The sequence below is a fragment of the Rhamphochromis longiceps genome, linkage group LG18, assembly GCF_057381845.1.
Source record: "Rhamphochromis longiceps isolate RC_006_pf linkage group LG18, R_longiceps_female_GT1.1, whole genome shotgun sequence".
NCBI classification, from domain to species: domain Eukaryota; kingdom Metazoa; phylum Chordata; class Actinopteri; order Cichliformes; family Cichlidae; genus Rhamphochromis; species Rhamphochromis longiceps.
This window is the reverse complement of record NC_140574.1, coordinates 24,523,768-24,548,897: the sequence shown is the minus strand read 5'-3', so window position 1 is coordinate 24,548,897 and position 25,130 is coordinate 24,523,768. Positions and strand designations below refer to the sequence as shown.

At 41.7% G+C, this 25,130-nt stretch overlaps 3 protein-coding genes across 4 annotated transcripts in view; 1 reads left to right on the top strand and 2 right to left on the bottom strand.

The window, feature by feature from the left end:
• The first annotated feature begins 1,940 nt into the window (after positions 1 to 1,940).
• nr2f6a (nuclear receptor subfamily 2, group F, member 6a) lies at positions 1,941 to 9,428 on the top strand. Of its 2 annotated transcripts, none has more exons than XM_085387959.1 (6): positions 1,941 to 2,834; positions 3,151 to 3,933; positions 5,229 to 5,323; positions 6,662 to 6,990; positions 7,163 to 7,409; positions 8,049 to 9,428. In XM_085387959.1, exons 2-6 carry the CDS (start codon positions 3,665 to 3,667, stop codon positions 8,321 to 8,323), a joined length of 1,215 nt encoding a protein of 404 aa, XP_085244085.1. In that variant the 5' UTR covers positions 1,941 to 2,834; positions 3,151 to 3,664; the 3' UTR covers positions 8,324 to 9,428. The 2 variants fall into 2 exon arrangements, with proteins under 2 accessions (XP_085244085.1, XP_085244084.1); XM_085387958.1 differs by having other exon boundaries at positions 6,659 to 6,990.
• A 1,077-nt stretch (positions 9,429 to 10,505) lies between these two features.
• ocln1 (occludin1) lies at positions 10,506 to 21,134 on the bottom strand. The gene is made up of 9 exons (XM_085387955.1): positions 20,913 to 21,134; positions 19,459 to 20,035; positions 18,640 to 18,843; positions 17,893 to 18,054; positions 13,814 to 13,968; positions 13,331 to 13,588; positions 12,499 to 12,670; positions 12,316 to 12,357; positions 10,506 to 10,970 (listed from the first exon to the last, which is right to left on the bottom strand). The coding sequence occupies exons 2-9, from the start codon at positions 20,005 to 20,007 to the stop codon at positions 10,869 to 10,871; spliced, it is 1,644 nt and encodes a 547-aa protein (XP_085244081.1). The 5' UTR covers positions 20,008 to 20,035; positions 20,913 to 21,134; the 3' UTR covers positions 10,506 to 10,868.
• Positions 21,135 to 22,500: 1,366 nt separating this feature from the next.
• Positions 22,501 to 25,130, bottom strand: part of LOC146648348 (MARVEL domain-containing protein 2-like) — a 4,773-nt gene continuing 2,143 nt past the window's right edge. The window contains exons 3-6 of the mRNA XM_085387956.1: positions 23,633 to 23,820; positions 23,377 to 23,548; positions 23,254 to 23,304; positions 22,501 to 22,954 (exon numbers count right to left, since the gene is read on the bottom strand). Coding sequence (XP_085244082.1) covers positions 22,838 to 22,954; positions 23,254 to 23,304; positions 23,377 to 23,548; positions 23,633 to 23,820 — 528 coding nt within the window. The 3' untranslated portion in view covers positions 22,501 to 22,837. The remainder of the gene's footprint in view (positions 22,955 to 23,253; positions 23,305 to 23,376; positions 23,549 to 23,632; positions 23,821 to 25,130) is intronic.

The window sequence follows — 25,130 nt, the reverse complement described above, 5'->3', positions numbered from 1 at the left end:
TTAAATCGGACAGACACGCTGGCGTTGAAGTGACGAGAATGTAAAATATTCTCATTGTTTTCTGCAAAAAGTGATCTTAAATGTCACACCTGTTGTGTGCGAAATGCTATTCGGGTTCTGTAAATGACAATTTTATTATTGACATTTTTAAAACTGAGAGTTTAGGAAGATGCCATTGACATGTTTTGAAGACAGAACATGTCAGTGGCAGCAATCTGGTGCGCTAATGCTGAACCTGCATGGATAATGGCATACAAGAAGGGCAGTTGGGTGCTGTTAAAGCTCCGCCGGTTGAGGAGGCGACACAAATGCCAAAGGCTACTGCCGGAGCCTCAGTTTGCGTGCAGGTCAGACCACTTCCTGTGTGTCAGATCCCCCTCTCACTCTCTCCCTGTTTCCTGCCTGTTCCCTGTACTAACCTCTCAAAATAAAGGCCAAAAAAAGGGAAAAAAACTAAAAAGTTCAGAATCCAGGGGTTTGAATCCACAAGAGCTCTAAAATATTACTGACAGCATTATTTATAATGCGATAAAGCTACACAAAACACTCAGAAAAAAATGGTTTTAACATTCTTTTGATTGCGTAAATCAACCTGTAATACATCCTCTGACCTGCAATGCCAAATTGAAAATCTTCTGACATCTAACGACAATTAATGGGAACTCTTTAAATTTACTGTTTTTCAGATACAAAAAGTATTGATTATCGGCCCTGCTGGGTATCTCATCTCCCTCCACACACACTCCTTTTATAAGCAGCCTTTTATTTGACAAGCCTAATCTTTCTCAACACAAGAAGTGACAATAAGCAGGCACAGAGGCCTAATTAAAGGGACTTTCATTCAAATTAACACACACTCTCTCCCACACAAACCTCTGATGACCCATTAGCTGCACAATGGTTAGGACAATGCTTCTCTATCACACACACACACAAATACACACAGTGTTCTGCAGGGGGAGAGCGGTAAAGCTGGATTTAGATTTAGGAATGCAATAAAAGTGCAGATGGGGGTGGGGCTAACCAGCTGCTTGTCAGTAGGGTGGGGTTGGGGGGGAGATACCTTCACAATCTCTAGATAAGACAAGTTGCATATAATGGGATCTCTCAGGGCACTTTCATCTATCCATATCTTCGACTGCGACCCCCATGAAGCTGCGCAGTTTACAAGCAGATTCATCACTTATCTCTTGAAGCTCTTATCCGAGGTTGTCGTCCCTCCTCTCCAACCCTTTTATCGGAATCTGACCCCGGGCTTTTAGCGTGGCAAGGGGCGTGAAAGTCAGCTTGACCTCTCGGGGTAACCTCCGACACAAAACACCGTGTGCAGCAACAAAGCGCTGAAAACAGAGGACCTCTGAGAAATGAGCAGTGACCATTAAATGGTAACCTCTATTTTCTAGCACAATAAAAGTGTTCTCGGGAGAACTGCTCGCATGTACGCGGGATCAAAGAGCACCGTTCACGGCGCAGTGCGCTTTTGCGCTGGGAACTAAAGTTCACCTCGATGCTACCTCGCTTGGCTTCTTAAAAAATAAAGTTTACTGTGATATGAAAGCATGAATCTGAGGGTGCTCTTAAAGACAAAGGCGAAGCAGGAGATTGGCTTGCATGTGTTTGTTGTGGGGCTTCTGGGTAATCTGGTTTTGTCGGGATGGTTTTTGAGGCCTCGGGGTCATGCTCTCTGCATCTCTGAAGACAGACATCCTCCACATTCTTCCTGTGTGTGTGTTTGTGTGCGCACGCTGCCCTACACAGCCCACTCTCTTTGCTCTTTGACTCCAATGGCCATATAAGGCAGCCAGCACCATGGTAACCACAGGGCTTGAATAGCAGTGTCAAATCCCTGGGAGCGCACACACACACACACAGCCCCCTCCCCCTCTGCATACACTCCTGCTCCCCTCCCTCCTTCTCTCTCTCTCTCCGGCTTTGCTTGATCTCTCTTTCTCAAACACACACACAGACACACACACAGACACTTACAAATACGTTGGAGGAAAACAGACAACAGGAAAGAGGGTCGAGGAGAGAGAGAGACAGAAGGTGGGGGGAAAAAAGCAAATGCTGAGAATTTCAGTCTGTGTGTCGAGCTCAGCCATTTCCTTGAATCATAATCTGATTTGTGGACTGTGAAGCCGGAGAGGGAGAGACAGAGGGGTGAGAGGAGCACCCATCTCTGCAACCCCCTCCTTCTGATCGCCTGAGCCATAGGGAAAAGCTTCTCACACACACACAGAGGCGAAAAGCAGCACACAGGGGCTAGGCCGCAAGTCATTAGTTCTTGGTGGACAAGCACTGACAAAAGGCTGGAGGGAGGCTGCACAGGCGCCTGGAGAGCGACCGCAGGAACTATGGAGGGCTGAGCACACGGACACCCTCTTGTACGCTCTCTTGTTTTTCTGGGTTTTCTCTGTGGAAGCAGGAAGCACAGAGGCTTGTGTCACAACTGAAGCTACAACAAGCTACAACAAGCAAGGAAGAGAGATCACTTCCTTGTGCCGGGGATCTGCTGGTGTGTATTTTGGAAGTGAGTGCAGGCAGTCCACGTCGCCAGGTCTGCTGCCACCGCTGCTGCTTTTGCAGCTGCCCCCAACATCGCTCTGAGGACCGCCGTGACCACCTGAAAATGTTGCAGCTGCTGCGTGGACATTAACTTGGTTTGCTCAGTGTGGAATGTCTCCATCACGGGTCACAATGCTACTGCTGCTGCTGAGAGGATTACAGCAGGGAGAGAAGAGTTGCCTGCCTTCTCAGGAAGATCTCTAGAGCGACGAGAGGATTTCTTTTTCAGCGAGGGGAGCCACAGACACCACATTACTGTTTGCTCTAAGGTAAGCTTGACATTTTCTCTCAAAGGACTCTACATACACAGAATAGCTGCTACTAGCAAGGGCAAATTCAGTGTTAGGGGTACTTTAAGAGGGGCGGTGAAATGGTCTCCAGGCATGTGCTGAGGCGAGCTATGCTGAGGTCCTTTTTCAGCCATTACTGTTGCTACAGAGACAGGGCTGTACGTGTGTGAGAGGACAAGAGCATGCAGAGCAGCGCGAGACGGGATTCTGCACCTCGTGCCGTTTGCTTGCAAATGATTTTGTGTTTTGCTCTAATTTTGGAGGGTGTGCGCTTAATGTGTGTTTCCTGTGTAAGGTTCCTCGGCTGAGACTATTTTCCTGGGCAGTGCTCGTTGCCCTTAACCATCTCAGGAACTGGTCTGAAGAAGAGGACGAAAACACCAGGCAAGGGCTACGAGCTGTATAAAGAGAGAGCGCAAGAGACACAAGACACTGAAATCTACATGCATGCAAAACTAAAAGTTGCCACACTGAGACTGTTTCCAGGTCATAGTGGAGTGGGAGGAGACTGATCGCTCTTGTTTTTATTTCGTTCTCCTGCCAAACACACTTCTACTCAAAGGCTTAAAGCCCCCTCCTTTTTTTTAACCCCCTCTCATTGACATCTGCCATCAACCCCAAGGATTGTTTTTCTTTCTGTTCTTTTGTATAATAACCCAGAGACTTCATAAACAACTGAGAGAGGGAGAGGTGGGGGAAAACACACGCACACACAGTCTGGACTTTTTGATATTTATGTTACCTTGACAGCAACCAGAAATCTTGGCTGCCTGTCACATTTTCCTCTGCGGTGGTTCGGTAACCAAGCGATGGCCATGGTGAGTGGGGGCTGGGGAGATCCCAATGGGGGCACTAACGGGCTGGGGGACAAGGGCTACCTGAGGGGGGAGGAGGAAGACGGTTCTCCCCAGGCGGGAGGCAGCGACATGGAAGCCGGAGAAGATGACAAGGCCTGCGTGGTGGACTGCGTGGTGTGCGGGGATAAATCCAGCGGGAAACACTACGGAGTGTTCACCTGCGAGGGCTGCAAGAGCTTCTTCAAGAGGAGCGTCAGGCGCAACCTCAGCTACACCTGCAGGTGAGGCATTGTGGGTAATTGTTATTTTTTGATTTATTGATGGGCTGAGCTCGCACAGCGTTGAGAAACCCGCTTAATACAGGATTCTGGAAGGTGAAAGAGGAAATGAGACTAGTTATCGTTAAAAATACGCCCATGTGGGGTTTTTTTTCTTTAAAAAAAAATAAATTGTAGCCTAAATGAAATATTGAAAAAATAGTTGTTATTGACAAATATAAACTTCCTAAATGTAAGGACTCGCTGCATTTCTTTGTCTTGTTGTACTGGGTGTACTACTTTAAGTGCCACAAAACAAACTGCTTTCATGTGGGAAGAACATTTTCTCTATTATCTGTTTTTTTTCTGACTAAATTATTCCCCAAAAATAACAGAAACGTTACTAATCAAATCAGCTATTATTTGTAGCTAATATTTATTATATGTGTTCACTAGATCGCCATTACAATTTTGAAACTAGTGATTATTTTCATTTTTTTAAATCGATCTAAAAAACTCTCCGTGCTCTTCAGCTTGCATGCTTTGCCATGCCAAGCTATTCTCACTTCAGATTATTTCTGTTCACTTCTGATCAAAAAACTGTCTGAATCCATTAATTAATTACAATTATTTATTTATTTATTTGCTGTTCATTTGACTTATTTAGCCCATGATAACATTTTAGCCAATTTTACTTGAATAATAATGAAAGCGTCTGTTGTGCACAGCACACAGCTACATACAGTTAAGCTACATGACTGAACCATGTAGCCATCAGCTCTCTGGGCGCCATCATGTTGTGCGCAGCCTCGTGGAAAATCTAGTTTCATAATGCAATATTAATGTTGAGTAGCTCTGTTAAAAGGAAGTGCTGGCATCAGGCTGTTGACACTAATCTGCAAACAGCTTTTATGCTCATCAGATTTTTTGTTTGTTCTTTTTGAGAGGAAGATAATGGCTGCACATCAGAGCAGAGCAGCTTTTCCACTCGCTGTATGGGGTTTGTTCTTATATTTGTCATCATGTTTGGCCGCTTTTGATCACACGTCACACAAACTGACGCCCGCAGTAGAGCTGACCGTTATTAACTGTATTACAGGACAGTGTGGTCGATGTATTTTAATACATGTAAATACAGTGTGTAAGAGGTGTGATGTGAGGCAAATGTTTATTAACTTTACACATCTGTAATGCTGCTCTGCTGCATGTGCTGCAGAATTGTTTGCGATGACATGAGGCCAACTTCATTTTTCCAGACAATCAAATATTTAATGACTTATTATTCATTAATTGACTTTTTTTGGCGGGTTTATTCTCAGATCAAATAGAGAGTGTCAGATCGACCAGCACCACAGGAACCAGTGCCAGTACTGTCGCCTGAAGAAGTGCTTCCGTGTTGGCATGCGCAAAGAAGGTAACTATCCTGTTCCCCAAATTATTTTACCATCCATTCACTTTATAAGAATAAGAAACACTGTGGCAAATGCTGTGATTGTAATTGCACAATAGTGGAAATAGTTCAGCTGAATGAATAAAAGAGGCTACTTTCAGCTGCTCTTGTATTTACAATGGGTCGCCACAGTGGGTAGCTCTGCTTATTTGATTTATATGTTGGATACCCTTCCCTACGTAAACCCCAAAGAACCGGGGATCTTCTGCTTGTTAGGCAAATGTGTAAACCACTACACTATAAAAAAGGGGGAATAAGTGACATTCAGCACTAAGCATCAGAGTCTTCTCGTTATTTCCGTCAGATACTTTTTTAAAATAAAGAATAAAAACCCATTAAAGTATAGTAGTAATTATCTGCTAGTGTGATCTTGCCTTTTCTGTGCTCTGTAGTGCAGAGAAATCCACACATGGTTCTCTAGGTCCTATCATGGCTTAGCAAGCCATGCGTGTCAGCTCAATGCCATGTACTAAGTGGCTTAATCTAGTGCCTGCGTAACAGTGAGTGAGAGGGATACAGGGCTAAGACACCTGCGTCCCAGAGGCTTAAACCTCTGGTTGAAGCTACAGAAATCCTCTGACTTGTTGGCTCAATCAAGAAGAATCCAATATGGGAACTTCACCCTAAGTGGAGGATCAGGCGAGGCCATCAGTAAATGTCCCTCTGACAGATACACAACAACAAACAAATAAATAAATAGTTGTATACAAACACATTTGTTAGGCTTTTTAAAACTGACATCAACATTTAGGAGATTCTAAGCACAGACATCCTCCCTCAGTGTCCCTTCAGTTGGTTTATTCCTTGCAATCACAGATCACAAAGTACGCTAACTACACACATTATGAGTCCCTATAGAAAACGAGAGAGATTCCCTTTGCTCCACTACCTTGACTGAGAGGTCAGAGGTCAGAGTCAGCTAGTGAGCCGCATTCCTACTGTATGTGTGAATTGGGCATATTGATCAAGGACGCTTGAAAAGGGCAGATGCTCATACCGGGAATTAATATCCCCAAATGGAGAGATCTCTACTGGTTTCTGCCCTGCTTTGAGCTGAGCTTGATTGTGCATGCTTTCAATGCTAGAGAATAGCTTCCTAATTGAGTCAGGCCTGGTAATCAGAAATGCACTGCTGGCTGAATTCAGTTTTAACTTTTCTTCTCTTTGGTCTTCTCAACCAAATCCCCTCCATCACCTCCCCTTGTCTTTTGCAATTTTCTATTCTGCCCTTTTCTTCTCCAAACCCTTTCCTTTCCTTTCCTCTCCTCTCCTCCCCTTTGTCCCCCAACCAAAATACAGCAGTTCAACGCGGTCGCATCCCACCTCAGCCGAGCCTCAGCCCCTCCATCACACCCATAGGTGGCGCCAGTGGCCTTGGAGGCGGCGAGTTCTATAACAACAACAATGGAGGTAGTGGTGGTGGTCAGCCAGTGTCTGAACTTATTTCCCAGCTCCTGAGAGCCGAGCCTTACCCCAACAGTCGCTACGGACACCAGTACAACCAGCAGGCCGGTCCTGATAACGCTATGGGAATAGATAATATCTGTGAACTGGCTGCGCGGTTACTCTTCAGCACAGTGGAGTGGGCGAGGAACATCCCTTATTTCCCTGAGCTGCCTGTGTCCGACCAGGTTAGAGGATTATTTCTAATTAAACGCCACATATACAGTTTTGACTTTGAAAGACTCTTCCCTCTTTATCAGATTATATTGCAGGAACTGTAAAAGATAAGCAGAATGAACTGAGTAGACATTAAAGTGTTGAGGGGGGGTGTCACTGATTGAGACACTACTAAATCCTCAGGTGGCCCTGCTGAGACTGAGCTGGAGCGAGCTGTTCATCCTCAGCGCGGCGCAGTCTGCCCTGCCGCTCCACATGGCGCCCCTGTTGGCTGCAGCTGGTTTCCACTCCTCGCCCATGTCTGCGGAGCGCGTGGTGTCCTTCATGGATCAGGTGAGGGTGTTCCAGGACCAGGTGGACAAGCTGACCAGGCTACAGGTGGACTCTGCTGAGTACAGCTGTCTCAAGGCCATCGCGCTGTTCTCGCCAGGTGATTAGTGATTCGAGTGGCTAGTAAGAGCAGAAAACGTCTTGCTTGTTGACTTCACCTGCTGTCATTTAGCACAGCTAGATCAACAAAAGAATGTTACAAATCCTCACAGTTAGATGGTGCCTGGCAAACATCCAACAGCTTTATCTTGTAAAAAAGACCCTTCTTCTTCTTTCATGGAGAAAAAACACAAAGAACTGCTGGAAGACTAACAAGCCACTTAGTCCAAGGCATTCATCGAACAATTTACCTCCTATGGCACCATCTCCTGGCTTGTCATTGAAAATGCAGTAATGTTTTAAGTGCTTTGTAATTAGCAGCACCATTGATCAGCATGAGCCCTGAGCTTTTCCTGACTTAAGTCTTACATAAGTGTCTGCCTTAAAGACATAGTTTATAGCGACTGTCACCTCTAAAAGCGATCATTATTTAAAGTAAAACTTTTTTTAAGTGAGGCTTATAAATCATTTTTTGGCCTGAGAGCATCCATAGATGAAGCACTCTGGTTTCACGTGTTTCCCTCTGGGAGGTTTTATTACATTATTTGCTGGGATTTCATCCTTCCTCTAGGCTCATCACGACTCTTTATGTAACCTGCCCACACTATTAAGTAACTGCCTCCTCCCTCCTCCCTCTTAGATGCCTGTGGTCTAACAGACCCAGTACACGTGGAGTCTCTGCAGGAGAAGGCTCAGGTGGCTCTGACAGAGTACGAGAGGATGCAGTACCCGAGTCAGCCTCAGCGCTTCGGCCGCCTCCTCCTGCGCCTGCCCGCCCTGCGTGCCGTTCCTGCCAGCCTCATCTCCCAGCTCTTTTTCATGCGCCTGATAGGAAAGACACCCATTGAGACGCTGATCCGGGACATGCAGCTCTCCGGAAACTCAATCAGCTGGCCGTATGTCCCAGGACAGTAGCTCCCTGACAGACGAGGTCTCCGTCTGGTAATAGTGACGACAAGGACCCACAGGAAACCTCCTGACTCATCACTATCCATCTGTGTGGTTATCAAACTGCAGCGCCAGCTGGCCATCATATGCACTGTACTGTAACCGCTCAATTCCCCCTCATGAACGAGCCCTCAGACTCCACATGGGCCTCCAGAAGAAGAGAGTAGAAGAATAGCATAGCCAGTGCCAAGCTGGAGCTGTCTTGTTGCCAGTGCTGTCATTCTGGTGCCAGGTCCCAGGCCGGAGACCAGCTCCTCACGCTGGGCTCCGATATGGCCACCACAGCCAGTCATGTCACCACCCACATGTCATAGTGACTAAAGACTCTGCAGTTTCATGTAGAGGGCAGCAGCACCCCACTAGAAATACATTTAGAGAACAAAACTGTCCTGCCAACAAACATCGGAGGAGCAGTGTTTCCCACACCAGGCTCATTTTCCATGGCTCGCCATTTGTGATACAATGACCTTTTTAACCAAATAACTGACAACAGGATGATGAAGTATCACTATTATGGATCGATCTGTGCGCCTCACTGTTGAAGGGAAACTCTTACCTCAACAACGAGGAAGACACTAAGGAGCTCCTGAAAAGGAGCAGAAAGGAGATAAAACCAAGGAAAATTCACCAAAGTCTATCATATCATCCTACGAGATGGTCCTCACACCCAGAAAACGAGATGAACCGACTTGTGACTGCCTGACCATCGAGTAAACAGCGCATTTAAATTCATCCACAGGGCTCACTGGTGGTGTAGTTGAAGAAGATTAAAAAAAAAGGCATAGTAAGATGAGAGCGGACTAATACCTCACTAGACATCAGAATGCTTTAGTCTGATATTTCCTAAACACAAACCTCTGTAAATTTTGTTCACCAGAAACCGCCTTCTTTTTGACAACTGCCTTGTTTTTCAGTACAAATTTGAGACACCTGTGTAACACGAGTCTTAGATCCCCCAAATTGATTTTCAGTCGTTTTGACTCGCTGAATGTTCAGCGTTATTTTGATCAAACATCATTGTTATTATATATACATATATATAAATATATATTTGTTTTCTTTTTTCACATATGCACTGAGAAACGGCAGGCTGACGTCTAAATCCTACTTGAGTTTAGCTGTTTGAAACGATTCTAAAACAACAAGAATTAGCTTGACAAAAACAGCTCTAAGAGTAAATAATCGACACTACCAGTTAAATTCCAGTTTACGCTTCTGGAGATCACGATCTCCCGAAAACTGTATTGAAATATGTACATATATATATTGAGCCCGGCTTTTGTCTTTTCTGCATGTTCAACTGTTATTTTGGATCTCTGCTAAGTTGATACTGTTTTATTTTATGTAATTAAAGTTTCATTTAAACATTAAAGTATTTGCCTTCAATGGTAGCTCCTAAATGTTTCTTCTTTTTTTTTCCTACCTGTATTTACATGAAAATACCTCTGTCATCTGTTGAGATGTCAAGAAAGAAGCTGAATGCCATTACAACTAATACGACGTAGAGCTGTTCATGCTCTCATCTCTTAGCATCTTGAGTGTGTCTCTGCTGTTTGTGAATGATGTTGTAATTGATGAGGATCTGGTGAAAAGACTGCGCTTGCAGGATATTCAATGCCAAAAGATTATACGGTCTGTCGGGTTAGAAGAAGATGGGATTCCCCGGTCCACATGAATTTACCTCACATGGGTATTTCAAGAGGCGGGTTTACAAAATCAGGACTATTTTAGGTATTTTTAAGGAAATGATGAAAAACGCACTCCAAACTCAGCACGATTCAGCAGTTAGCAATTTAAGAAACCAGAGAGGAAGGGTGCAACTCCTGCTTCTTGATTTGCTGCTGGGCCATTTTGGAAGTTCTTTGCATATTCTTCCCTCAGTCTACAATTCACACAACCACGCCGTAGAGGCAGGGGAACAATATTGTTAATGTTTTCTTATCTTTGTGTTACTGAGTTCTTAAGATTTAAAATTTCATGTGTATGGCAACGCTATTAAAAGAATCAAACGATGACGATGTGTCTTTTGTTATGTTTTTTTTAAACTTCTTGAATAATGTGTTGTAATTTCATCTGTATGAAAAATGCCAAATAAACACTGCAACATGTACTGCAAGTTTGCTGTTGAAAGTAGTTTTGTATGACAAAAACAGGAGTTTCACTTGCTTCTTTATTTACATTACGCTCGTCTTCCAGCGTATTCTTACATAGTTTGTCATATATTTAAATTAAATTACAACTGAAATTGAAATCTCATGCTTAAATATGACAGACATCGTGACAGACGTATGACAGCGCCGTGTTCCTATGCAGTTTAAAACCACACACAGAGTTGCTGTATGCTTACAGCTTCATGAACATTGATGTCAAAAACAGAAATGAGGTTCACTGGCTGTAGGACCAGTATTAGTGACACTAGCTGGGAAGTTCTGTGCAGCCAGTGAAGGAAAAGTCAGTAAATGCTGGATGAATTCTTGTCAGCACACCTTTCTGGACAGATGAATAATGTACACTAGCAGAAACCTTGGTCGTAGATTTTCACCAGACGTTTGATGTGGAAAAGTTTTTGCCGAAGTTCCTTACTCTGCTTCTTCTTTGCTTGATACTCAGGCGTCTAGAAAAAACAAAATTTAAACAAGTGTATATTTAACAAACTCAATATTGTCAATTGTAGTAGTGTTACAGTGCAGGAATGAGATAGCTAGTTTATCTTATAATCTGGACTGTAAAAAAGCTAACTGCATTTGTCTAATATATGAAAACATGTCATAGCTCCCCTTAAAGAGATTAAAAAGTATATAGATGGCCACATTCTGCTTTCAGGTCCTTCTCTGGGTTCCACCCACCCCTACTGCTAGTTCCTGATGTTCCTGCTTTTCATGTCACTGGTGCTGGTATGAGTCCTGCAGCCACTGCATGCTCTCCAGGGACTATAGAAGTTGACTAAAGTTGCCTTTCCTTAGCTTAGCTAGTTTTTATTTTTACTTTTTTGTAGGTTTCTTATGTGCCTAGCTGGTTTTTGCTTGTTAAACCCGACTGATTTATTGTGACCACAGGGAGCTTGTAGGGGAGAGTTGCCATATTCTTCTCATATTCCCCTTTTTCTCTTGTTTATCTTTGGTTGCTAGGGAGTCGAGCAGTAGGTCTGCTTTTCTGTTGAGTAGCTTCATCAGTCAATGGGTTTTATTTCATTTTGGTTGCTGTGTTGGTTTTGTCTCTTCCTATAATGAACTTCTGCTTCCTTTTATTCACAACCTGACAATAAATCTTTTCAAACCGACCCAAACAGCCTCCTCATGTTTCCCCATCTAGTATTATGTAATTCCCCTTACATCTAGGCCTATTTGGGGATGTAACATGGTCCCCCCAAAGCCCCCAAATTGGGCTGTTAAATCAGAGAACGATGAAATGGCATGTGGGAAGATTTCAGACAAGCAAAGATGGTGAAAAAGTCTTGCCAATTTTGTTTTTATTGATTTCCCTGGTGACTCTAATCCTGCATTTTTTCTGTTTGCGTGACCACTGAAAAAAATTTAGAAAATACCCCTCAGCTCCCTTACTGCAAGACATCAGAAAAGTTTATGGGCTTAATCACCAGCTTCAAGCCCTACTGATTATAAAACAAAGGTCATTTTAAAGAAATGGTCCTCAGCAGAGTTAGAAAGAAGGAGCAACAACTTATGATAAACAAGTCATTAGCCGACTAGCATGCAGTGTCCCACTTTTTCACCAGCTGCGTTGATTTCAAAACGCTAAGATGACGTTGGAAGAAATGTTCGGTTTGACGCTTCACAACTGATCTTTAATTTAACCAATGAGTGATGACGCAGCAGGCATATCCATCTTTCATATTCAATCTATGATTTTAGGTTAGTGTATGTTTAATTTACTCAGTTTCTCTCTAAAGTGAAGAAACTGCAAACTTTACATTATGACATCACAGATCTTCTTATACTCACACTTTTAAGGCATTTCAGTTGGTTATACTCATCTGCCACACCCTAAAAAAAGAAAAAAGAAAGGTTTTGCTGACTTTATGCTGGGAAATGTCAAATACTTAAATACAAAAGCCACAACCATGACTGGCTGATATATTCTCCTGGCTTTTCCACTCTGTGCACCTTATTCCTGTTTTTCTCTACCTGGTACTTCATGGAGTCTTCTTCCAGTGCGTCCAACTCTCGGCTCAGCTTGTGCATCTTGTCGCTGATGTCATCCAGCTCGCTGCAGAGGATCTTATAGCGCGACAGATCTGAGTCAAAATCCTTCTTGTATCTTCTGCGCTGCTCATCTGAAGTTATCTCTGGGTACAGCCTGGAACAGCGTTAATACCAAGACATGAAATCATTGTTACATTAAAACTGTTATTGGGGCAATGGCAGATACAAAGGGGAGCTTTTCATTAGTATCTCCACCAGTATTAAATTAGCTGAACTCCCTTAGAGGCAACTGTGATCCTGACCACTTCTTTCTGATATTGCTGTATTTTACTCTAAAATATTATAAATACTGTGTCATTTCTTTATTAAAGATGTGACTGATTAGATAATTGTTCCTCCTCAGGGTATGATCTTTACTTAATCGTGGGTATAACCAAAGGGGATTTTTAAAAACTGATACCAGTGCTAATTTTTCTTGCTTAGTCAACATCTGCAGTAATATTCAGCATTTTTTTTATTTAATTCTATTCCTTCATAAAAAAAAATTAAGAGACTGTTAAAAGGAAGGAAATGCATCTAAACCAGCACGTAGACTCTTCATTTAGATGTAATGCATATTTTTAACATTATATGAGTAAAAACACATTTTTCTTGTTAAATAAAGAGACGTGTAGTTTTTATGATTTCAGGTTCAAGACTATATTTTGTATTTATTATTTAAACTACTCTGAACACCACTGAAGCTTCTTTTGCTTTGAGTAAATACTTTCTCACACACTGAACTCTCTGAGGTTGCAGCAACCTCAGGACATACCTGTAGAGGTAATCTGTGTGGTCCCGGTCCAGCCCGTTGCCGGTGTCTCCTGTGGTGTAACCAGTTTCATACTGCGACTCGATCATCACCTGAGCAGCAGGCATTGGCTCTCTGTCCTTTTTCCGTTCCTTCTTCACGTAATAAGGTGGAGGCCTGATGCTGTCACTCTCATCTGAAGAGCTGCTGGGACAAACTTTGGCCCTGCAGTTTTGGTACAAAGGCTCAGCACCATGTGTCTTGCTCTTGTTTGCAGAGAAACTGTGGAAAATCAAGACTTAACTGAAGATCAGGAACAGGGAAACATAACTTATGTGTTTGACACTGTGACGAAAATGTGTCTCTTTTTGCTTTTTGTACTTCATACTTGTTTGGATTTGAAGCCAAACGTGTGTGTGTGTTTTTGTAATGTGACCTATTATTTGAACACAGGCCACACTGGAGAATCTGTGCGTCACAGACTCATTTGCTGCAAACATCACCCACCTGTTGGTTTTGTAATTTCCCTCACTGTGGATGCTGACTGCTCCATTGCCGTAGGAGACCGCGCTGTTCTCCGCCCTCAGGTCTGGCGCTGCTCTCTCTGACACAACAACAGTCGGTGCCTGCTGGGTGCTGCGCACTTCTCCAACATGATTCACCTAAGACAACATCCGGACCGTCAAATCATAATCTCCTTATTTACTTCCAGGACCTCTGGTTTGAATAACCTGAAGTCTTTATCTTGGTGTTTTCTGAGATAACGCCATATTTAACACGATGATATAAATAATATAATCCTCCAGAGTTGTGAGATGTATTTTTTTAAGCCGGAAAGAAATCCTTCGACTGACTCTGTCGCCTAAGTGGAGAAGTGCAGAACTGGAGGGTTCTCCAAACTGCTCAGAAACACTTGGCTGAAAGTCGGCATGTCCCTGCCAGACGCGTTCACATGTAGCCAGACTGATACAAGGGCAGACACAAACGCTAGCCTTGGCCTCAGCATGACTGTGTGACAGCTCTCATATCCATTCAGCCATTAAAGAGAGAGAAGCACTCCTCCAGGTTTTCAGGATGAGCTCCCCCTCACCTAAAATAATCTCTTCATTTCTTTCAGCAGCTAACAGAGGCGATTCATTCGAAGGACACACGCGCACAATACAATTTCCCGGTTCCATCTGATGTGAGATGCATTCCACCAGAGCGTTAACAGTGTGAGAGCGTGTGAACATCAATATCATCAGCAGCGCGCTGAAAAGGCTGAGACTGCGGCGAAGAGTCACATGTGTTTATCAGACAGATATTTTAACACCTACAGTGTAACAGATGCTGCAACCACTGTCAAAAGAAAACATCCTTATAGGGTACGGAGAATATCAGACACTGGAACTGCATTACGCCTCATTTGATCCACTGTCATATGCATCATTAATGAAGGCTTGTCTGACCTATTTCTGTAACAGGGTGCAGTCACACAGGATAAAGGTCTAGCGAGCTGATGTTTGAAAAATGCAGTCAGTGAAATAGATCTTATGAATGTCAGGGTTGCAAGTCAATCCCCCATGTGAGGGTGTGGGGGTGTGTGGGTGGGGAGCACCTAGAGGAAAGCTACAAGGAATTTGATCCACTGCGGCAGACAGGTGCACATTCAGCTGTTATTGTTAAATCCAGACATCGGGATTATTATTAGTAATGGTTCTGATTACTACCTAAATCTGCAGATATTTCTAATTAAATGATTGTGCTGTCTATAAAGGGCTGCCAACTATTAGAATTTAGAAATTTACCCAGGAAAGCTGTTTTTAATGATTGCTTTGACTCACTATTATGGTAATTTGTAAGCCATAGAATCTGCGACATTATGTAAACGCTCATCACAATAAAATCTCTCTGTAACCTTGAGATATTTTTCCTTTGGAGGAGGTCTTGTCATCTGTTCGACTCTGGGGTAACTCCTGATGCTGATAAAAAAAAGCCCCATTAATTACGTTTTTTTTTTTAATTCAACATAAGCAATGCACAGTTTTCAGATATCATAACGCATTTTCTTTTAATCTACTTTTCCTATATTCCCTCAATTATCTCCCTTTTCCAGTCATGTAGCACAAAACCGGGGGAAATTACGTCTTAGCCAGGAGTCTAATCTGCAGCAGTGTGTAGCAGCCCCTTCACAGACTGAATCATTTAGTGCCACCACACTCTGTAGGGATTCACACAGCAACACAGAGGCAACTCAACCCTTTTTATTCATTATACATGCCACATACATTATATATGCCTCCCTGCAAGGCAAGCATCTTCAGTGCGAAACAAGAGTGCCCCAGAATAGGGCCTGCCTCTTGATGAAGCAACTTGGTACATGCTTTGCGCTGATAGGAAGAATGTAGGCCAAGACTTCACTGAACTTACTGAATACGTTGCTTCCCTTGCCCTAATGAGTCACGGTGGGCCTGATACGTTCATGTCACATGGCTACTTTAATGGATTAATTGCTGCTAAACATCGCATCAGGCTACTGCGAAATAAAAAGAGCACATAGCGTCAAAGCAGCAGGAATAGCTGGTAAATGCTGGACCGCTGATGCTCTCTGAGAAAAGCTCTCAAACCAATTTTTCTTTTCCTCTCATTGACACATGCGTCAATAAAACCACAAAAGAACTAATTCTTTAAATTCCTCAAACCCCACATCCTTGCTGAGGTCATAATCTGAGATGAAGCATACCTGCATCTCTGAGAAATGCAAAGAAGGCAGATTGGACAGTATGTGCAGTATGTTCCCATTAATAAACGTGCTGTGGAGGATGTTTATTAGTGACATGACAATGAGCCAAATTGCACCTCAACGTTCTGTGAGCTTTGTAGCAGACCAAGTGGCAAAGTGATGGAGTTGTGCATCAGATGGCATGGTCATTCCAACAGCCTTACCTAAACCCATCATGGTTGGGATGCAGAGGGAGGAAATCAGTCAAGAAATGCTTATCGCAGCTGGCAGCTCCTGCAAGACTGCTGGAAACAATTTTTATGATAACTTAAGGAAGTCGCTTGTCAGAATGAACAGCGCTCAAACCTGTTATCAAAGCAAAGGAGGTTATTTGAGGAATGCTTTGTTCACATTTTTTGCTCCGCACATTCAGTAAAGGTCAGAAGTTTACATGCTCTCATCACGGGCTTGAACGTTATGGTAATTTGGGGCTATTTTTTTGAACTGTCCTTTTTGCATGGTGAAATAATTATACAGCATTCATCTTTAATGGCTTTAAAAAGAAACAACAAGAAGTGGGTGCACGAGTTTGAATTTATTTTGGATTTTCTCTAATTCCCATACAGGCTGATGGGCAACTTGCTGAGGGACATTTAATCAAATGTTTGTGAGAGTGAGTGTCAATTAAAAGCCCCAAATTACCACGACTGTAAACTGTAATTGTGTTATTTAAATTTTTTGATGTCTTCAGGACTGTTCTACTATACTGTCATGTATGAAAATAATGAAAAACCATTAAATGTGTACAAATTGGTACTATAGTTCAAGCACATGTTTTTTCTGTGGGTAAAATCTTGACCGATGGAACAAAGTGGTGCTGCATGTTAGTCAAGAGCTTCTATTTCTGTCTGTCTCTTTTATCTGTCTCAGCTTTAAGTAGATTTTTTGGTTTCTAAGTCATAATTTATGTAATGTAAATTTAAACAAAAATAAATGTGACAGAAACAACATAGAAATAATGTTTGTAATCTGCATCATATTCACAGCAAAGCACATATCTTATCCCATTGATAAAATCTAAGAAGTCAACCTGCTGTTCAGGGTCATTTCTTTAGATGGATATTGTACTGGTTTCTGTGGGTTTTGGCTGATTATGTGGAGAATAATATCAATTAAAAAATTACTGAACGAGGTGCCGACACCTTTGCTACGTGAGGTTCATTTATTGCCGTCTTTGTTGCTGTATGGTGTAATATATTATGTCATATGTTGTAAATCTGTGAGGTTTGGAACAAAACAACTTAATTTTATTTAGGGACAACTAGTTAAAAAAATATGTTTACCACAAATTCTTCTGGTTCTAAATGAATCGGTCTGAGACTGTGTGCAAAGTGAAACTTAAAACCTGGCTCTTAACCATAAAGTGAGTTACTTTATGAGCTTCCTGATCAGTTTCATGTCACTAAAAGCTAAAACCTGGACCTTGTAATGCTGTCTGACTGTCATTGTTAAATGGTTTCTATGTGCCTGTTATCACTAGTCTGGTTAATCATCAGTCAGAGTGAAACCTGGGAGTGTCAAGGATAAACACCAGTATTCTTTGATTCAACATCGACAGGTATTGTGACTTTGTGACACTCATTTTTCACTGTCAATGCATGAAAACCTCAACAGATTGTTTATATAAATGCTGGGAATTCATTGGTGCTGGTATCTGAAAAAAAGCAATTGTGACTGTTTAGGAAGTGATGTCACTGTAAAAAATGAAGTTATACAAAAATAAGTCAACATCTTTTTGTTAATTCACTTTTTTTTATCCTCAGCTGATAAACATCAGTTCCCCATTTATATGCTGTTTCAAAAATTATAATGAGACTTTACTCACCCAGTCCTGTATATCCTGCCCCTCCGATGGCCTGGCCACGGCCTCATCCCAATGGATGTTAGCTTTTCCATGGCGCCAAATCTTGCTGCGGGTTTTGTAGGCGAAGTAAGCAGAAAACGATAAAGCCACCACCACCAGAAGACCCAACACAAACGCCACTGCCTGAGGAAAGAGTGAACTTTGGATGGATGGATGGATGGATGGATGGATGGATGGATGGATGGATGGATGGATGGATGGATGGATGGATGGATGGATGGATGGATGGATGGATGGATGGATGGATGGATGGATAGATAGATAGATAGATAGATAGATAGATAGATAGATAGATAGATAGATAGATAGATAGATAGATAGATAGATAGATAGATAGATAGATAGATAGATAGATAGATAGATAGATAGATAGATAGATAGATAGATAGATAGATAGATAGATAGATAGATAGATAGATAGATAGATAGATAGATAGATAGATAGATAGATAGATAGATAGATAGATAGATAGATAGATAGATAGATAGATAGATAGATAGATAGATAGATAGATAGATAGATAGATAGATAGATAGATAGATAGATAGATAGATAGATAGATAGATAGATGGATGGATAGATAGATAGATAGATAGATAGATAGATAGATAGATAGATAGATAGATAGATAGATAGATAGATAGATAGATAGATAGATAGATAGATAGATAGATAGATAGATAGATAGATAGATAGATCCTGCTAACCTCCTCGGGGTCCATGTAGCAGTAGTGTTGCAGGTATTGATTGAACAGAGGAAACCCCCCAGGAAAACCGGCCCCCACGCTGCCACTGAGGCTAGGGCTGCCCTGGATGTTCTGACACATCATGAGCATGGGGTTGTACAGCATGCTCTGCGAGCTCTGAGACATCGGGTTCACACCAATAACAAAGATGATGTCAATGATGCCCTAGACGACAAACCGAAAGCAAATTTAATCATAATAAATAAGTGATTTGCCAATGCCACAGATTAAAAACACAGAAGTCTCATGTAGTTTCTACTTACACTAAAAAGTTGGCTCAAACGTTTAATTTAGCATCATTTCTGAACACAAAAGGCTGCAATTCAGTTTCAGGTCAAAACTGACTGATCAGAAGAGGATCCCACTGATCAGCCCACAGAGAACACAGAACCACTGTACTGTGTTCCTCCTCTGAGTGGGGTCCTTCTGCATGGAGTCAGCATGTTATCCTGTATCTGTGCGGGTTCTCTTTGGCTACTCTGGCTTCTTCCTACTATTCAAAGATATGCAGCATGTTAGGTTAGCTGGTGATTTTAATCTAGCCGAAGGTGTGCAAGTCAATTAAATGGTTGTCTGTTTCTCATATGCTGTCCCTGCGATAGACTGGTGACCTGTCCAGGGTGTATCCTGTTAGGACAACTGCTTTTGAAAAGCAGAAGAAGAATGAATGGATGGATGGATGAATGGATGGGTGATGAGTGCTGATCGAAGGGATTTGATGAAAATGAACAACTGAATATATTTGTGACTTGCTTTGTTTGTTGGGTGAGACAGACTCACCTGAAGGACAGCTAAGATGATATCACAGATGAACACAGTGAGGTAAAACCTGCATGTCCGTATGCTCCGTGACCGTGAGAAACTCGCCACCAAGAACCCCAGTGACACCAGGAAGTTGATGGCACCCATGGAAATCATCGCTGCCTTGGCAGACTGAGGCGTCATGTAGGAGCCGCCATAGCCGTAGCTACCTCCATAATATCCTGACCCCAACCCTCCAACACTTCCAGCATCAACAACACCATATCCCCCATACCCAAATCTGTTCATGTCCCACACCAAAGTTGACGCTACTAAGGCGAAGATGAGGAAACACATGAGCACCGTGGCTCCTTGGAAGGTCTTGACAAAACCAGGAGGTGAGAACCAGCGGTAGAAGTGTTGAGGCTTCCCCTCCATGTAGTAAGACTCTGGTGGGACATCGTAGGTATAGGGGGCATTCTGGCTTCGAGGGGATTGGACACTCCTTGGGGGATACAAGCTGTGGGAGGTAGTGCTGTAGGGTGGGCTGTACACAGGGGGGCTATCATAGTACCGAGGCTCATACATGGTTTACTGGATAATGCTCCAATTTCACCTGGAAGAGGGGTGAAAATGAGACAGAATTAATGCAAGGGTAAATGACTTGAGCCTATATAGATATCAGCATTATAACATAATGCATTTAATAGGAGATTTTATTACGCTAAGTATTTTTAATTCAATTTTTTATAGTGTAAATTCTTCAGTGGGATGTTTTGATGAGCAAAATGACTTTCAAAATCTAAAAGATGAATTCACTTCCAACGCATTTTCCCTGTCCCTTTAAGCCCTAATTAAGTGTAGCTACGTTTTAGTTATAAGCACCTTTTTCAGCTCACCTCAGCCCGTCCCTGAACCCTTTCTAGTGTAGCTGACCCACACTTCATCACTCCAATGAGCTCAAACCCAGCACGCTTCAATTATTCAGACACACAGCAGATAAGAGGTGAGCAGCCATGCGTGGTGTTTTCAGCAGTGGAGAGCCACAGACATAGCCCCTGTTCTGCATGTTACCTGTGAGCACCTGCTGATTGTCAGCACCACTTAGGGAGGGGTGAAGATACAACTTAAACCCCCCAAATTTAACTTTTTCTGTTTGATTTAAACCCGTGAAATAACGAACTCGTGTACTCCTCTGTTACTGCAACTGTGTGCTAATTGTACATAACTGAACATCTCTACATTAAAAGAGGCTCATTCCACTTCAGCCCAGAAAAAAACACTTCTGTCCACTGTCATAACGTGTTTAAAATATGAGCATTTTACTTGGTCGTAAAATATTTTAAACTCATTTGTTAATGCTCGGAGGTTTTCTTTTAATCAATCAGCATCATCAGCGAGGTTAGACGGTCAATAATAATTTAAAAAATTATCTTTAAATGTAAAAAACTTCAGAGAGGAATCAACAAGGACATATGAGTTACGCAACTTACCCAAGCGCCGTGAAAAACTCATAAACTTTACACCGATCCAGGTTCAGCTGCTTAAACCGCGTCGTTCATGACTCCTGGCCACCACCACACCGTCCGCTTTATATCCCATCAACGATCGTTAACTTCGCCTTTATTTTACTGGATGGATAGTTTCTCCTAACAAAACAATGAAAGTTTCGAAAGCTTCACCCACACTCTCCGGAGCTACCGAGCGTCTCAGCAGGGGCACCGTTCACCCGCTAACGACCTGCTTCACCCACGTGCTCGTGACAGTTTATACCCAGGCTCCTGCTACATTCAAATTGCAGTTTACAACCTCCAACCTAAGTATAACCTACTGATATTCAGCCCAGTCCACGCATTAGACCGAAACCTTTTTGACAAATCTTTTGATAAATTCTAATATAATTGTAAAAGTACAATTCATGTGATCTATGATTCATACTTTATACAATGCAGAGTGATACTTAACTACAAAATCATAACAATAAGTGCATAACTGCTTTTCCCAGACAGGCTGGTCTAAGTATTTCAGACCTTCAAAACCTTGAAGGTGATTGGTTACAGCAGCAGAAGACCACACCGGGTGCCATTGCTGTCAGCTAAAAACAGGAAACTGATGCTACAATTCACACAAGCTCACCAATACTGGACAAAAGAAGACTGGAAAAATACTGCCTGGTTTGATGAGTCTTGATTTACTACCTTACTGCCTACCTGAGTATTGTTGCTGACCATCTCCATCCGTTTATGACCACAGTGTACCCATCTTCTGATGGCTGCTTCCAGCAGCATAACACAAAACTCAAATCATCTCAAACCGATTTCTTGAACATAGCATTAAGTTGGCTATACTCAAATGGCCTCTACAGTCACCAGATCTCAATCCAGCAGAGCAGCTTTGGGATGTGTAGAGTAACATCACAGATGTGCAGCTTCCAAATCTGCAGCAAATATGTGATGGTGATGTCAATATGGACCAAAATGTCAGAGGAATGTTTCAAGCACCTTGTTGAATCTATGCTAATTAACTATTAAGGCAGGCCTTAAGTCCAAAGTAGTTGAGTCTGGTACAACTAATAACTTGTGTAACTAATAACATGGCCAGTGACTATAAATCTGTTCTAATGGGTGTATATGACAAGAGAAAGGATCAACAGGTGGTTTTATTTGTTGTTTGGTTTGTTGTTCTTGTTGTTGTTGTTGTCTTAATAGAAATACCACAGCGGCGGATTTCATAGATAATATCTCTACATTGTGTATTCTATGAGTGCCTGTGGCAGAGTCTACTGAGAACAAGAATAATATTTCTGAGCCGAGTTACTTTACAATACAATTTGGAGAAATTATGCTGCATTTTCCTATTTAACATTTTAAATCAGAGAAACTATGAAATCTCCAAAATATATTAAAATCATTAGATTAAAAATTATTGCCAGTTTCCAAGTTCTGTTAATTTGGCACCTGCAGTTTTTTAACTGAGAACTTGCTTTCGCTGTGATGCCCAAAGAAGAAAAGTGAAAAGTAAAGAAATAACAGCATAAAATTAATATAGTTGTAAAAAAATATTACAGAAAGATATATAACAATCCTTTAACTTTATTTTATTTCTACATCAAGCATGTGAACGTTGCTCGGCCTTCACAGAAATGACAAGAAAGTATTTAGAAACACAAAACCGTCAAGTCAAAGCTCTACAGAAGAAGCATCTCTTATAATGTTGTAGCCCAAGGAATATAATCATGTCACAAACCAGAATTTGTGTAAACATTGATCTAATTGTACATGAAAATACAATGATGCGCAACAATCAGACTTTTCCAGAAGGAAGAATGTTGTCTGTCACACAAAGAAGCAGACATTTTAAAAAGCGTTTTTATTTCATCAGTTCATCAGTTGCTGTGGACACTTGTTTCTGATCTTCTTCATGTCTGACCATCTGCCATGGTCTCCTGGTCATAATCACGGATTCTGTTTTTAATGTGGCTCAATTTGGCTTTCAAGTAGTCACAGCGTTCCTTTTTCTCTAGGAAAGTAGGGTCCTGCGAAACATGCACACAACAGTCTGCTGATTAATGCCTGAAAGCTCTATTTCCAACCTTTCTTACTGATTCATTCTGTAATTGATCTGTGTTAAACATGATTTTTCAGAATTATTTGCATCAGTAGACAATTACCGAATAAAAGCTACTATTACCTGGGCAGAACACAGAACTCTAATACCGCTATGGTTAAATTTGAAAATTGCTACGATTGATTTCAGAGTGAGCAGCTGTAGAAATCGCGGTTTATACTGTCATTAAAAAAACAGAAAAAAAGGTTAAAAAAAATTGTCACTTACATTCCTTTTCTGGTGATACTTCTTTACAATACTTTGAATCCTGCGTTGGTCCTATATGAATAACAAAGTAATTAATTCCCATATAAAAAAGGAAAACCGATGGGAGGTCGGTATGAATCTCACCTCTTTGCTACTTGTCTCTCGGGGGAGTCGCTCCATCATGAGATCCAGCTCTCTGAACTTACTCAGAGTAGCACTGATGTCTCTGTGAAGGTCTTTGTATTCCTGATACTGATCATTGAAAACTGCTTTGTACTTTTCCCTTTCCTCCACACAGCTGATCTCTGGATACTTGCTACAGAAAGGAGACACACAGTAAAACTGATTCTCTGTATGTTTCGAACTAATGGTGTGATTCAACTTATAAATGTTAACTTACATGATGTAGTCTGCAATGATGTGCACTTTGGGGTTCAGATTGACTGGATTCTTTTGGACGTCATGTAGAAGATTATCCCGATTGTTATAATCTTTACTCAGCGCTTTGTCAGCTTCATCATCCCTGAATGATATGCGTTTTGTTGTTACCGGTTTGAGTGGGATGGACTGTTGAAACTCCTCCTGAGGCTGAAGGTAAAAGAAAAACATCATTTGGCAAATACAAAACAAATGAACAAGATGTTCACAACACTATACTGGCATGTGCCATCATTACATGAAGGCTTTTATTTTGAAAAATACAGCTGCATTTCTTTAATGGAACTATTATGTTCACATCTGGCTTCTCATCCTTTCTTATTTTACATTACTATACATATTATCCCAACACACCATTACAGAAAACTATAGAGACATGTTTACTGCACAGGTTATGTGGCGATCTGCACTCACAGTAATATGGTTGTTTTGTTAGCCTACAGTGGCCCAGATGTTGTTGTCAACAGCTGGAAAGGCCATACATTGAAAACTAATTTGCTTCATTCTTGTTTTATGCTTCAAATATTTGCTGTGGGTTACTCATGGGATATATTTTGCTAAACCTCCAATCATCTGTGTATCTGATATTTCTATTTAGCTCTATCAAACCTGCAACGTCACAGAGCAGGCAGCCCTCTTAGACCTGTTTATTTGCCAGTGGGGAAATGATACGGTCATGGGAGCAGTGCTGATGTTATTTTATCATTATCAGTATTGTTACTGGAACAAAGTAGCTGTCACGATCCTGGGTCTTTTGACCCAGTGTTTTGAGTTTTAGTTTATTTTAATGTTTATAGTGTATGTTTAAAGTTCATTAGGTTGGCGAAGTTCATTTGTTTATTAGATTCCCTTTGTGTTTTGTACCCTTGTATTTAAGTTTCCCTCTAACTTCATGTGTTTCATGCTGCGTGTCTTTTGTTGTCAAGTTTGTATTGTCATGTCTGCGTCTCATGTTTCCTGTTTTATTTTGAAGGTCTATGTCAGTATAGTCAGCTTTGCTTCCTGGTTATGTCAGATTAGTGTCAGCTGTTTCCCCATGTGTTTCCACTTCCCCTAATCACCCTTGTGTCTGTTTAGTTTGTGTGTTCTGTTCATTTATTGTCAGGTCGTCTGTTGTTCCACATCATGTTTCCAGGATTTTTCCATGTTCAAGGTTTTGGTCTTTGTTTTTTGTTCAGCAGTTAATTTTCCCAGTTTAGTTCTAGTTTTTTTTTCCTGTGTGCCTCTGCCTTTTGTTTTTGTACTTTTTTTTTTATTTTTAAATCAGCCATATTAAACGACTTGCTTTTTGTTAATATTCAAGTTTTGGGTCCTTTTTGTCAGTCCACACCGTCTGCCTCTGCCAGACTGTGACAGTAGTTGCCCTTGTGCCAAAGATGCAGGTGATAGCTACATTTGCAGGTGCAACTCTGTTCTTTAAAATTCTAAAATACTGCCACACAAGAAATGAGCTAAATATT